Source organism: Myxocyprinus asiaticus, chromosome 7 (genome assembly GCF_019703515.2).
Source record: "Myxocyprinus asiaticus isolate MX2 ecotype Aquarium Trade chromosome 7, UBuf_Myxa_2, whole genome shotgun sequence".
In the NCBI taxonomy this organism is placed as follows: Eukaryota; Metazoa; Chordata; class Actinopteri; order Cypriniformes; family Catostomidae; genus Myxocyprinus; species Myxocyprinus asiaticus.
In genome coordinates, this window is record NC_059350.1 from 51,761,224 (window position 1) to 51,775,911 (window position 14,688).

Sequence of the window (14,688 nt, forward strand, 5' to 3'; positions counted from 1 at the left end):
AAACCAGACCATCTTGCACCAACAATCATGCCACGGTCCAAATCACTGAGATGATTTTTTCCCCATTCTGATGGTTGATGTGAACATTAACTGAAGCTCCTGACCCGTATCTTCATGATTTTATGAATTACACTGCTGCCACACAATTGGCTGATTAGATAATTGCATGGATGATTGTTGGTACAAGACGGGCTGGTTTGAGTATTTCTGTAACTGCTGATCTCCTGGGATGTTCACACACAACAGTCTCTAGAATTTACTCCGAATGGTGCCAAAAACAAAAAAACATCCAGTGAGCGGCATTTCTGTAGATGGAAATGCCTTGTTGATGAGAGAGGTCAACAGAGAATGGCCAGATTGGTTCGAACTTACACAGTCTACGGTAACTCAGATAACCACTCTGTACAATTGTGGTGAGAAGAATAGCATCAGCCACAGTGGCACTAAGCACTATATGGAGCAGAACTGCAAACTCTGTGTAACGTTGTAGCTGGCATAGGCAATAACGATGAAATGAGAAACCAAGTGCAATTTATTAAATAAACGTGAAACCCAAAACCCTAACTACACGTGAACTAAACTAAACATAAACATGAACATGACTTGACTTGAACATGACTTGACTTGACTTGAACATGGCTTGACTTGAACATCTACAATCACATTCAATACTTGACAACTGACAATGCAAAACATGAGGGTTTAAATACATGGACATGGGAGAACATAAACCAATGAACAAACAAAACTCTAAACAAGATAATTAAACAATGAACCAATGAAAACAAGACACATGAACATGGAGGGAAAAAAGGACATCACATGACTAGGGAACAGGAACTAAACTTTTCAAAATAAAAGACATGAAATACATGAACACACACATTAAACATTACATATCCCCCCACTAGGGGCGGCTTCTGACGCCCCAAAACATGAACACACACAATAAACATGATATAGTTCGAAAGGTCTGTAGGGAGCTGTGGGAGGGGTGTCTTGAGGCATGGGGCGTGGCATGGGGCATGGGACCAGGGCAGAGTCAATGGAAGGTGGGGCCCTGAAAGGCTCGAGGGGTGGAGCTGTGGAAGGTGGGGTTGTGAGAGACTCGAAGGGCGACACCATGGAACTACCCGTAGAGTAGCCAAAGACTCGAAGGGCCAGGATGGAGCCAGAGGCAGGGAGGACCAAGGTGGTGCTTGAGGCTCGTAGGAGCAAGGCGGAGCTGGGGGATCGGAAGACTGAGGCAGAGCCGGTGGGACTGAGGACCAAGGTGGAGCCGTAGGCAAGGAGGTCCCCAGTGGAGCTGACAGATCGGAGGGATGATGCGCAGCCAGAGGATCGGAGAGCGAAGGCAGAGCCAGGTGACCGACAGACCAAGGAGGAGCCAGAGGGACGAGGGACCCCGGCAAAGCCGACAGGCGGAAGGACCACAGTGGAGCCGAGGGAATGCAGAGCTGAGGCGATGTCGAGGGACCGACAGGCCAAGGCGGAATCCAGGGCTCGGAGGGTCCAGGAGGGATTGGAGGGTTAAAAGTTCCCCTTGCCTGCACAGGAGAACTAAGGGTGGGTACAAGGGTGGAAACCATCTCCAGGTCCAACTGCTGAAATGTGGCTATGACAAGGCGTGGAGCAGACTTAGGCATGGCTGTGACGTGGCATGGAGCAGGCTGAGGTGTTGCTGTGACGTGGCATGGAGCAGGCTGAGGCATTGCTGTGACGTGGCATGGAGCAGGCTGAGGCGTTGCTGTGACATGGCATGGAGCAGGCTGAGGCATAGCTGTGACATGGCATGGAGCAGGCTGAGGCGTTGCTGTGACATGGCATGGAGCAGGCTGAGGCGTTGCTGTGACATGGCATGGAGCAGGCTGAGGCGTTGCTGTGACATGGCATGGAGAAGGCTGAGGCTTTGCTGTGACAAGGCATGGAGCAAAAGATGGTGCTAGCTCAGCAACCATGACGAGGAACTCTGGCTTGGCGGCCATGACGTGGGACTCTGGCTCGGCGGCGGCCATGACATGGGACTCCAAATCGGAAACAGTCCTTGAGGGCCACCTCATTAAAATCCACCTGGTAGGCCAAAGCGCAAAAGTCCTCCACATAGTCCTCCATATAGTCCTCCAGGGGACGATTCCCCTGATGTAGGCGGAGGAGCTGGATTGCTGGGTTCATAGTCGGTCAAGTATTCTGTAACGTTGTAGCTGGCATTGGCAATGATGATGAAGTGAGAATCCAAGTGCAATTAATTAAATAAACGTGAAATCCAAAACCCTAACTACACTTGAACTAAACTAAACTAAACATAAACATGAACATGACTTGACTTGACTTGACTTAAACGTGGCTTGACTTAAACGTGGCTTGACTTAAACATCTATAATCACATTCAATACTTGACAACCGACAATGGGAAACATGAGGGTTTAAATACATGGACATGGGAGAACATAAACCAATGAACAAACAGAACTCTAAACAAGAAAATTAAACAATGAACCAATGAAAACAAGACACATGAACATGGAGGGAAAACAGGACATCACATGACTAGGGAACAGGAACTAAACTTTTCAAAATAAAAGACATGAAATACATGAACACACACATTAAACATTATACTCTGGTTTCATTATTTGTGTTTAAATAGCAGACTCTGTTCATACTACAGTCATGTTGATCACGGCAATTCATTTCACCTGAATACAATTTCAGTAGTAAAAAAGAACTGTCAAAAATACAGCCACTTACAGTACTGGCTCATACAGAAATTAAACTTTCCCTGCTCTACCACAGAAAGTGTATTTGATCTGTGTACCAACTTGCCTTATGTAGAAATACACTCACTTAGCACTTTATTAGGAACACTGTGTTCCTAATAAAGTGCCAGATGTGGTCTTCTGCTGTTGTAGCCCATCGACCTCAAAGTTCGACTTACTGTGCATTATGAGATGCTATTCTGCTCTCTAAAATTGTACAGAGTGGTTATCTGAGTTACTGTAGCCTTTCTGTCAGCTCGAACCAGTCTAGCCATTCTCCGTTGACCTCTCTCATCAACAAGGCGTTTCCATCCGCAGAACTACCATTCACTGGATGTTTTTTTTATTTTGCCACCATTCTGAGTAAACTCTTGAGACTGTTGTGTGTGAAAATGTATGCATTGCACCGCAACCACACGATTGGCTGATTAGATAATCACATGAATAAGTAGGTGGACAGGTGTTCCTAAAAAAGTGCTAAATGAGTGTGTATGATAAATACAGTACAGTGCACTTTTTTCTTTTTTTAAACTATGAAGTTTTATCATTTTGAAAAAATATAATCAAAGATGTAAAATGAACAAGAATGTTATGGATTTTATAAACAAGATCAAATTACTTGAAAAGCAAAATTATGCAAGATACTTTTCTTATGTGTTGCCGCATGAGGAGAAAAAATATATATTTCAGAGAAAAAACATTTTCAGAGAAAAAAAAAAATTCAAAGAAAAAGCCATTTTCACAGAAAAAACAAAACAGAGAAAAAACAAAAGGTTTTTTCCACCTTGCGGTTAAGGGCTTCCATAAACTTCCCCATTACTTAAAATACAGTGCTTAAAAAAATATTTATTTTCTGTTAATTTTGGTGTGCTGTGGCTTAATTTTGCTGTGTTGTGGCTTATTTCCATTGTGCTGTGGCTTTATTTCATTGTGTTGTGGCTTATTTCTGTTGCGCCCTTTTGGTTGTGTTGTGCACTTCTCGGCCATCATACATTCTGCTTCTTAAGTATTTTTTTATTTTTATTTTTTCTTATTTTAAGGATGTTTGGATATTTTTACTGGAAAATAAGACAAAAAGAGATCAGGAAGAATTTTTTTTTTTATAACAACCAAAAGCCTTTGCTCATTATACTACTAATTTGTGCCCAGTCATTATATTGCGTATAGTGATTTTCACTACCATAATTGGAATTTTCAGTAGTTAATTTTAGTGTTAATTGATTAATCTTTTAATCTTGATTCAGCTGTTGCAAGTTTTCATAGTTTTGACAGATCCCTATGTCATATTACATTATTTTCAAAATGCGATTTTTCAGATTACACTGATTCAGTGTCTCGACTAACCCTAATTTCTTGCTCTCCCATGTTAATTCCATGTTCATCTCATGATCAGAACCAGTTTGGGTATCATGATGGAACTTTGTGCACTGAGGAGGTGACAGGTGCCCGGTCTCGTGAGGTAGCTGCTGCAGGAAGTGGCCCTTCTGTCCCTACAAGTGTTCAGAGAGCAGGTCTCGACTCAGCAGAGGAGCAGCAATGCAATGGAAACTTGAAGAAAACGAGCACAACTCACTCAGTGGAGGACAGCAGTGGACAGCGCTACAGTGCAGACCCCACTGTCCTGCTGGGAGAAAGAGGACAGAGGGGGGACACAGATGAGGATGGCTATATGTCCCCAATGAAGGACAAGAGCTCCACAAGTACGTTCTTAAATCATTTTTTGAAAAGTGTATTAAGGTTTAAACCAAAAGAAATTATAAGTACTGTACTGTTGACAAAGTGACTTAAAGATTCCGGAGATATGAATGGCCTAGAAGAAGCAATTTTATTTTACATAAGTGTAGTCCTTCCCCTCATGGTGGTCACCATGTTGAGATCACATGATCAGCCAAATACTACTCTTTATTTTTGTAACTCTCAAATTATCAGACACTTTTATAGAATTACTTAATCAAATATCCATGCAAATTGGATATTTCTACAATAGCAATTGTAATGGAAAATATTTGCTTTTGCGTGATGGTACTGTACATTGACGGCAATAGGTGTCAGTACAAAGGCCAAGACCACTATAGTATCCACCAGAGAAATGTTGACAAAAATAAATTAGCTCAGCTTTGAAGACCATGGCTGGTAGATTTTAGGCTAATTTTTATGCAAGTGTAGTCCAAATGTTGACAACAGTTTATGTTAGCTGATATACACTTCTAAAATTTACTCTTCCAGGAAAACAGACAAAACAAATTGTTACAAATATATAATTCATTTATCAGAATCAGAATCAGACTCAGAATGAGCTTTATTGCCAAGTGTGCTTACACACACAAGGAATTTGTCATGGTGACAGAAGCTTCCAGTGCAAAGAGAATGCAACCATATAAACACATACATATAAAAATATACATTTAAACATATATACATATAGTGACATAAAAATAAAAAAATAAGATATAACAGATATAAAGAGAGAAATATACAGTAGAGCAATAATGTTGTTCGAATATTTTATATACAGATATACAATTATGTGCAGGTGATGTTATGTATTGAAGAAGAGGTAGGATATGTTAAAGAACATAAATTAAATATTAATATAATTAGAAATGGATGGACTGAATATTGCGCATGCTTGTATTTACAAAAGGAAAGTATTTGGGGGCAGTTTTAACTGTGAGTTAGATGGCCTGAGGGAAAAACTGTGCCTGTGCCTGTGCCTGGCTGTTCTGGTGCTCAGTGCTCTGTGGTGCCGGCCAGATGGCAACAGTTCAAAAAGGAAGTGTGCTGAGTAAATGGGGTCAAGAGTGATTTTACCAGCCCTTTTCATCACTCTGGATGTTCTAGCAGGGTGGGTAGGGGAGTGCCAATAGTCCGAACTATCTTTGAAGTCTTCTGATGTCTGACTTGACCAAACTAGACAGTTATAGTAGTGCAGAGGACAGACTCAGTGACTGCTGAGTAGAACTGTATCAGCAGCGCCTGTGGCAGGTTGAACTTCCTCAGTTGGCAAAGGAAGTACAACCTCTGCTGGGCCTTTTTCAAAATTGAGTCTATGTGGGTCTCCCACTTCAGGTCCTGTGAGATGGTAGTGCCTAGGAACATGAATGTCTCCACTGCTGCCACAGTGCAATTCAGGATCTTGAGCGGGGTTAATGTTGGGGTGTTCCTCCTAAAGTCCACAATCATCTCCACTGTTTTGAGCATGTTCAGCACCAGGTTGTTTTGACTGCACCAGACGGCCAGCTGTTCAACTTCCCTTCTATATGCAGACTCATCGTCATCTTGGATGAGGCCGATGACTGTAGTGCCATTTGCAAACTTCAGGAGCTTGACAGAGGGGTGCTTCGGGGTGCAGTCATTTGTGTACAAGGAGAAGAGTAGTAGGGAGAGCACACATCCTTGGGGGGCACCGGTGCTGATTATATTTGTGCTGGAGGTGAATTTCCCCATTCTCACTAGATGCTGTCTGTCCATCAGAAAGCAGGTGATCCACTTGTAGCACATGTCAATTGATATGCACTTACTACTAATATTATCTATAGGCCAGTAGGTTCGACTATGGAGGCGTAATTGAGACAACACTGGATAGTAATAAAGTAAATCTGTATTGAAAATAAACTGTAGTAGTAATTGTTGATTTTTAAAAGAAATAAAATAAAATGATTATTAAACAATTTGTTACAATCTCTATCCAATATCAAAATCACAGTGATATGAAAATTCAATTCAATTCACAGTAATTGAACAGTTCTACCTGACTCGCTTTGTTCATTTGGGTGCACCTTTCCTAGAATACAACACCTACAATATCAACATAAACAATGACCTTGTTCACAATTATAAAATTGGACCATTAAACTCAGTCACATTCAGAAATAACTCCTTGGTATTGAACACAAGAAAAAAGTAAACGGTTCAAAAGATTCAGTTCAAATGATTCAGTTCAAATGATTCAGTTCAAAGGTTCAGTTCAAAGGATTCAGTTCAAAGGTTCAGTTCAAATGATTCAGTTCAAATGATTCAATTCAAATGATTCAGAAAAAATTCCGTCCGAGCAAAAAAAAAAAAAACTCTTTGAGCAGTCCCTCAAAAACAAGGCTCGGTTCCGTTTATAGGACAAAAATACTAGCAGGTAACCAGAACATTCCTACCGAACTCCTCAGGTGTTGGTTGGAACTTAATTCTCACAGTAGTCAATGTTCATCTCACTGGGGAAAGGCTCGCCATCTTGTATCGTCATGCTGAAAGAAACACATTTCCAGCATAGGAAAAAAACCTGACCTGTATATATAACAGGCAGTTCCCTATCTGTCACTCACTTGACGTTGTGTCGATGTAGTGACACTAGGGGTCACTCTTGGGAGCCCGAGACACCTCTGGTCTTTGATAATAGGCCAATGAAAATTGGCGAGTGGTATTTGCATGCCACTCCCCCGAAGATACGGCTATAAAAGGAGCTGGTATGCAACCACTCATTCAGATTTTCTCTTTGGAGCCGAACGGTCATGCTCACTGAGCTGAATTCCCATGACTGTTCATTCACCTCTGCTGGATCTGACGGCGCATTTCAGCAGCTTCTCTCCCTCTGCCCCTGGGCGCTTCGGCAGAAATAAAAAGAGTATATTTCTCTAAAAGAGTATATATCTCTAAAAGAGTGGCGCACCCGGAACGTCTTTTTAGAGTTTTGTGTGTTATTCCTGGTTGTGCTCGTTATCTCTCGCCTTCTGACGGTCACGATCACAGTCTTTCGTGTCTGGGCACAGCTCACGTAGAGACAGCATTCGTGGATGGGTCATGTACTCATTGCGAGAACATGTCCATGGCAACGATGCGGTCGTGGCTTAACTTCGTAAGAAAGCAAGCCACCCCAGAGGCTCCCCACCAGCGGTGGTAGACACGATCACTCAGGCTAGGGCCCGCTCTACGAGGCGCCTGTATGCCTTTAAGTGGCATCTGTTGGCTAAGTGGTGTTCTTCCCAATGGGAAGACCCCAGAGATGTGCAGTTGGATCGGTGCTTTTCTTCCTGCAAGAGAGGTTGGAAGGGTGGCTGTCCCCTTCCACCTTGAAGGTGTACGTTGCAGCTATAGCAGCACACCACAACACAGAGGACGGTAAGTCCTTAGGGAAGCACGACCTGATCATCAGGTTCCTGAGAGGCGCCAGGAGGCTGAACCCCTCCAGACCGCGCCTTGTTCCCTCATGGGACCTCTCTGTAGTTCTTCAGGGTCTACAGAGAGCCCCCTTTGAGCCTTTGCAGTCAGCTGAGCTTAAGGCACTCTCCTTGAAGACTGCCCTCCTGACTGCGCTCACCTCCATCAAGAGGGTAGGAGACCTGCAAGCGTTCTCTGTCAGCGAAACGTGCCTGGAGTTCGGTCCAGGCTACTCTCACGTGATCTTGAGACCGCGTCCGGGCTATGTGCCCAAGGTTCCCACGACCCCTTTTAGGGACCAGGTGGTGAACCTGTGAGCGATGCCCCAGGAGGAGGCAGACCCAGCCCTGTCGTTACTGTGTCCGGTGCACGCTTTACATATCTATTTGGATTGCACACAGAGCTTTAGGATCTCTGAGCAGCTCTTTGTCTGCTTTGGCGCACAGCAGAAAGGAAGCACTGTCTCCAAGCAGAGGATCGCCCACTGGCTCATTGACGCCATAGCTATGGCATATCACGCCCAGGACGTGCTGCCTCCAGTAGCGCTACGAGCCCATTCTTCCAGGGGTGTAGCAGCCTCCTGGGCCCTGGCCAGGGGTGCCTCTCTAACAGACATTTGCAGAGCAGCGGGCTGGGCAACACCCAACATCTTTGCGAGGTTCTAAAACCTCCGGGTGGAACCGGTTTCGTCCCGGGTAGTGGCACACAATACAAGTGGATAAGCCCGGGATAGCCGGCCGGGTGTATCGCTTGCACATAGCACCTTTCACCTCCTCTGAGCTGAAGACGTGCGCCGTTAACTCTGTTCACAAACCATGTTCCCTGGTTGACTTCCTCCGAGCCCTGTGGCAGTCGAGTTTTCGGAGAGACTCACTGCCGGCCCAGTACACGTGCTAACTAAAAGCCCTGTTCTGGGTTAGGTGCTCCACATGTGGCGGTTCCCTGTAGGCAACCCCATGCGATGTATATCTTCCGCTAATTCGTTTCCCTGTTGGCAAACTGCGTCTTCCTTGGGCAGAGGCCCCTCTGCCACAGTCTCCATGTTTGTAGTAACTCCTCCCCCGTTGGGTAGGACCTACCATGAGACTTCTCCACATGATCGGCAAGACCATGTGACGTATTTTCTACTTAAATATCCCCCCTCTCTCTGGGCGAGGTGTGGTCTCCGCGGTGTTCTCCCCTTGGGATAATCCCCCCTTTTTTTAGGGAGTGGAAAAAAAGAAGGGGAAAAGAGGCCACGACTGGGCTAGCCTGTCTCCATCTTTTGGGTAGTCGACTTGTCCTCAAAGGGCCGTTCGACACTCATAACTATGTTGGGGGAGGTTACGTGTCGGCCTGGTGCGCTGGCTACGAGGCACACAGTTGTCTGCCCGTCACACACCGCCAGTTCTCGTAACACAGTTCAGACAGTTGTGGCGTTTTGTATAGGGACCCCTAGTGTCACTACATCGACACAATGTTGAGTGAGTGACAGATAGGGAACGTCATGGTTACTTGCGTAACCTCCATTCCCTGATGGAGGGAACGAGACATTGTGTCCCTCCTGCCACAACACTGAACTACCCGCTGAAATGCCCGGACCTTGTCTCGGCTCCTCAGCATAAAACCTGAATGAGTGGTTGCATACCAGCTCCTTTTATACCCGTATGTTCGGGGGAGTGGCATGCAAATACCACTCACCAGTTTTCATTGGCCTTTTATCAAAGACCAGAGTTGTCTTGGGCTCCCAAGAGTGACCCCTAGTGTCACTACATCGACACAATGTCTCGTTCCCTCTATCAGGGAATGGAGGTTACGCAAGTAACCATGACATTCTTTAGTTCACAACACATTAAATTCACTGCTTCTAGTTTAACAACAGTACATCGTAGCACTTGTTACCCTGTTTAACATTTAACAGTTACATTTCCACCGTAGTTCGACGGCTTAATTAATATTACGCTACTTAATTAAATAAACTACTCGTTCATCATCGTCAACAAAATATGAACATTAGGAACTCATATACACATCGTCTCTTAAGATTTACATCTCCTTAACCTTGTAAAACAACAGAACTTATCAGCATTACATTCTGACAAAGAAATAAGTTTTCATTATCTCTCAATTGAAAACATCAGTACACATTTAACCACATTTGTGACAGTTTACACATTACAAAATGCATACTCACCAAATCCAAAGAAAATAGAACATAAATGTATCTATTTTATCCTCTCTGATGCTGTTAAATTTTGCTCAAAGTTACGCGGCTGCTCATCTCACCAGTCTTACAGAGAAAAGAAAATGGCTTTCCCCATCAAGCATCTAGTGTGCTGGGGCGGGACTTTCAAATTAGACCTCACGTAATTGGACAACCATTGCGATATCAATCTAATGTATAATTACTGACATGCATTTTATTTAGATTTTACTATTTTCCATACACTCTTTACTATTTTCTGGTTAGTTTATTATTTTAACAGACTTTCTTAATTATTTCCTTTTCATAATTAATTTGTTAAATTATACAGGGTTACACACTGACAGATATAAGCAGGAACAGAGAGCTGGGTTAATTTAGTCCATAGGAGAGCAGGGTTGATGGTATTAAAAGCCTAACTGAAGTCAACAAATTGTATCCTTGCATAAGTACCTGGTTTGTCTAGATGTTGAAGTATGTAATGCAGTCCCATACTGACTGCATCATCCAACAGACCTGTTTGTTCGATAGGCAAATTGCAGGCGATCCAGGAAGGGTTCAGTGATGTCTTTCAGGTGGGCCAACACCAGTCTCTCAAATAACTTCATGACCACAGACATCAGAGCAACAGGTCTGAAGTCATTGAGTCCTGTGATTTTGGGTTTCTTTGGGACAGGGATAATTTTGGAGCGTTTGAAGCAGCAGGGAACTTCACACTGCTCCAGTGATCTGTTGAAGATCTGTGTGAAGATGGGGGCCAGCTGGTCAGCACAGGATTTTAGACAAGTGGATGAAACACATATCAGGGCCCTGTGCTTTTCTTGTCTTCTGTTTCTGGAATACGCAGCACACATCCTCCTCACAGATCTTAAGTGCAGGTTGAGTAGCAGGAGAGGGGAGGAGGGTTGTTGCAGGAGATGTAAATGTTTGTGTGCTGTGAAGGTCGGAACAGGTGTGGTGTGTGTGACTGGGCTTTTCAAATCAAGACTTATGGGGTCTTTAAGAAATTCCATACTTTTTCTTACATGAAGAGTCATGGACACTGCTAAAATTGAGTAGAAAATGGCCTACTTTATTTTAACAATGTCATTTGTCTGTCATATCTGTAGATCATTTGAATCCCGTTGAGGAGAATCCATTTGTAGCGAGACGTAAAAATAAAGACGTCCATGCACTAGACAACCCAGGTTACCACAGCACCCCTGATGGAAAGCCCAAGTGCGAAGATGAGTACATTAACAACCCCCTTTACCTCAACACATTCAACAACACCAGCGGCATGAGAAAAAATGGAGTTTCCATCCCATTGCAGTTGACAACACCAACCCACATGTCAGGCAGCCATGTTTCCCACGTCACTCAAATGGGTAAATCCCATTACCACAACCACGGACCGCACGTTCACTTTGCGATACCACCAGTTGAACCGATACACCCTGGACCAATGAGCCAAAATGATCAACATACCCATTCAGTTCCGTCAGTCCTTGATCACGCCAGCAAATCTGGCCAGCCACTACCAGCAGGTCAAATATGTTTAGTCAGTCATCAAGTCCCAACGAAGTCAAATCGTTCACCCCAACAGTTTCATTTGGCAAAGTCTGCAGTGGCAGGCAAAAGTGGCCTGCCAGGCCACCCTGTGGCTGTGATTCAATCAGGACATACTGTACTAGTTGACAAGATGTACAAGAATACCTTCGACAATCCTGAGTATTGGCAGCACAGCCTTCCACCCAAGGTTACCCCTCAGAACTCCCAAGACTCTTCAATTGTCTGCAATAACAAGTTCCCCTACAAGCAGAATGGGCAACAACAGCCTGCTGTGGCTGAAAACCCAGAGTACCTGTCTGAGTCTGGTGTAAAGCAGGGAACAGTCCTGCCTCCTCCTCCATACCGGCAGAGGAACACTGTGGTCTAACATCCAGGTCTCCATGCTCTGTAGAGCCTGTTTCTTCTACCAGCACCTTAACTTTAAATGTCTTTACTTGATCATATGTTGGTGAAACAGGACAAGTAGTAATGTAAGCCACTGAATGCACAATACATCACATTATGCTCATAACAGAGGGCATAAAAACCACAAAAACGGCGGGAAAGGTGGATCCAGCCATTGCTCCAAGTCCATTCAAACACCATTTCTGTAACCCAGAGATGTTTCTCTACATTTATTCTAAAGTATTGCCCACACTTGATGGCACACATTCAAATATAGAAATTAAAGGAATGTTGCTGGTTAAATACAAGTTAAGCTCAATCGACAGCATTTGTGGCACAATGTTGATTACCACCAAAAATAATTTCAACTCATCCCTCGAAGTTTCAGTAAGGCACTTACTATTGAAGTGAAAGGGGCCAGTCCATAAAATTTAAATGCACAATGTTTAGCCATAAGACATAAACATTGTACATGTCAACATGATTTTAGTGTAATAAAATCGTTTACAGGGTTTATCGGCATTACATTGTCATGGCAACAAAGTTGTAATATTGGATATAACTTGACACAGATAAGGTAAGTGATTTTATCACACTAAAATCATGTTAACATGTATAATGTTTATGACTTGTGGCTATACCTTTTGAAACAATGTGTTTTTAAACATTTATGGACTGGCCCCTTTCACTTCCATTGTAAGCACCTTACCGTAACCACGATTGTTGCTTCTTTTTTTTTTTTTTTTTTTTAATAAATGAGAGACTATTCTTAATTAGGGATGCTCAGATCAGGATTTTTAAAGCCGATATGATCACTGATTTTCTTGTCATCTGATTTTCTTGCCGATTTCGATCCCAGTCATAAGCCATAAAATGGCTTACACAAAATGTTCTCTATATTAGGATAGATAGCCCTACAAAGAACCAGTTCTTAATGTCAAACTGAAGTAGAACTGATAACCCATATGTGCAATTAAACTTAATGAGACATGTTTGGTTATATTGAATTCACTATTTCATTTAATTATTATTATTTTATTATTTGTATTTTATTTATTTTTTAATCATATTTATTACATAATATTATAGTATCCAAATATTGTATATAGAATTATTATATTTATAAATATGTTCCCTACTTTTTCATGGGTTGGATGTTGGTAATAGTTCCTCTTTAATGAGGGTAACACACGCTCTCTTGTAAGGCAAGAGATGAAAAGAGAATGGAGGAAGAGAAAACTGAGCAGGTGTTTTTGTTAATGCCGTTTGCTCTGGAGCTATTTAATAAAGATGTTTGAAATATACCTCATCTTGTTATCCACGTTATTTTTAATTTGCTTATGGCCAGCGGAGACTTAGAGGCCGCCGTGAATGATAATGAAGACCGTTTTACAGCGTGTGCCGGTATTGTGCCGAAATCTGACTCCCCGCTAGATTCTTACTCCCTGCTGTCTGATTAGTCCCTATCCTTAAAGGCCACACCTACATCTACCCCTAACTATAACCATACTAGGGAGTCAGAAGTCGGCACAACACCAGTTTCCCTTTGCCGTGTTACGTGTGAAACGGCATATATGCTGTACACAAGTTTTTCATATCCGCCATACCTCTCACACTACATCACTCTTTACTGCTGAATCAAGTTTGTTGTCTTACAACATTCTTGCAGTGTTCCCACACACCCGTGATGACATGACAGTGATGCTTAAAACTAAAAGGAGTCAGAATCCCATCTGAATTGAAGTTAGGGTTAGGTTAGATTCGGTTAGGTTGGGTTAGGTAGGTTGGTTTAGGGTTAGGTTAGGGTTAACCTTATAAAAAAAAAAAAAAGAGTGTATTTTGTGACAGGAGCGATCGGCAAAATAATGAGACCATTGATCAAGTCATAAGAAGTGAGTATCAGCCTATATTGATTGGTGGCTGATCTATCGGAGCATCCCTAGTCTAAATTATTTTTTGTAATCAACGTGATGCCACAAATTTTGTCAATTGAGCTGAACTTTTATTAAAGCTGGAACATTCTGAATAATTGTTAAATTGAGGAAAACACAAAGCCCCTAGTTCTAAATGTAGGTGGCTTCATAGCACACTTTCCACAAGGTGTACAGTAGGTAGCTTCATTTTAACAAGTCTGAAAAACAAGGATGTTTTAAATTAAATTCAAAATGTAATTTTAAATGAAAAGACAAGTTCTGAAATGAAAATCTGCTTAATGAGGTGGATTGTAGGAGTGAATATGCACTTGAATTTTGTATTTTCCTGACCGGAACGCTTGCACTTTTCAGCACATAATTCAATCCATTTAAAACATGCCGGTAAAACTGCTGCCCTACTGGGACAACTACTGTTAGACAAGAAAGGATTGTAGAATTGAATTGCGCAACACTCAAATGAGTTGAGTAAGAGGCTGATAAAGGCACTGAAGTTTTTGTTAATAGTGAAAATGAAAACCTTCTACAATAATTGTCAAAGTCAGGGGGTTATTTCCCTTAGGAAGACAGTGAACTCAGGGGAACTCACCTATTGAGAGATACAGAGAATTAATTATCAGATAAAATGGCACTGAATGGTTTACAGGGTGTTTACAGTAATTTACCTTATCAATACCTGGATTTTAAAAGGTCTGACAATGAGTGATTGGCAACTTTATCTTTTGACAGAATTGTT

General features: G+C 42.6%; 1 protein-coding gene across 1 annotated transcript in view; it reads left to right on the forward strand.

Moving 5' to 3' along the window:
- Positions 1 to 12,436, forward strand: part of LOC127444346 (receptor tyrosine-protein kinase erbB-4-like) — a 297,320-nt gene extending 284,884 nt beyond the window's left edge. The window contains exons 26-28 of the mRNA XM_051703648.1: positions 4,150 to 4,456; positions 11,196 to 11,391; positions 11,764 to 12,436. Coding sequence (XP_051559608.1) covers positions 4,150 to 4,456; positions 11,196 to 11,391; positions 11,764 to 12,004 — 744 coding nt within the window. The 3' untranslated portion in view covers positions 12,005 to 12,436. The remainder of the gene's footprint in view (positions 1 to 4,149; positions 4,457 to 11,195; positions 11,392 to 11,763) is intronic.
- Positions 12,437 to 14,688: the final 2,252 nt, after the last annotated feature.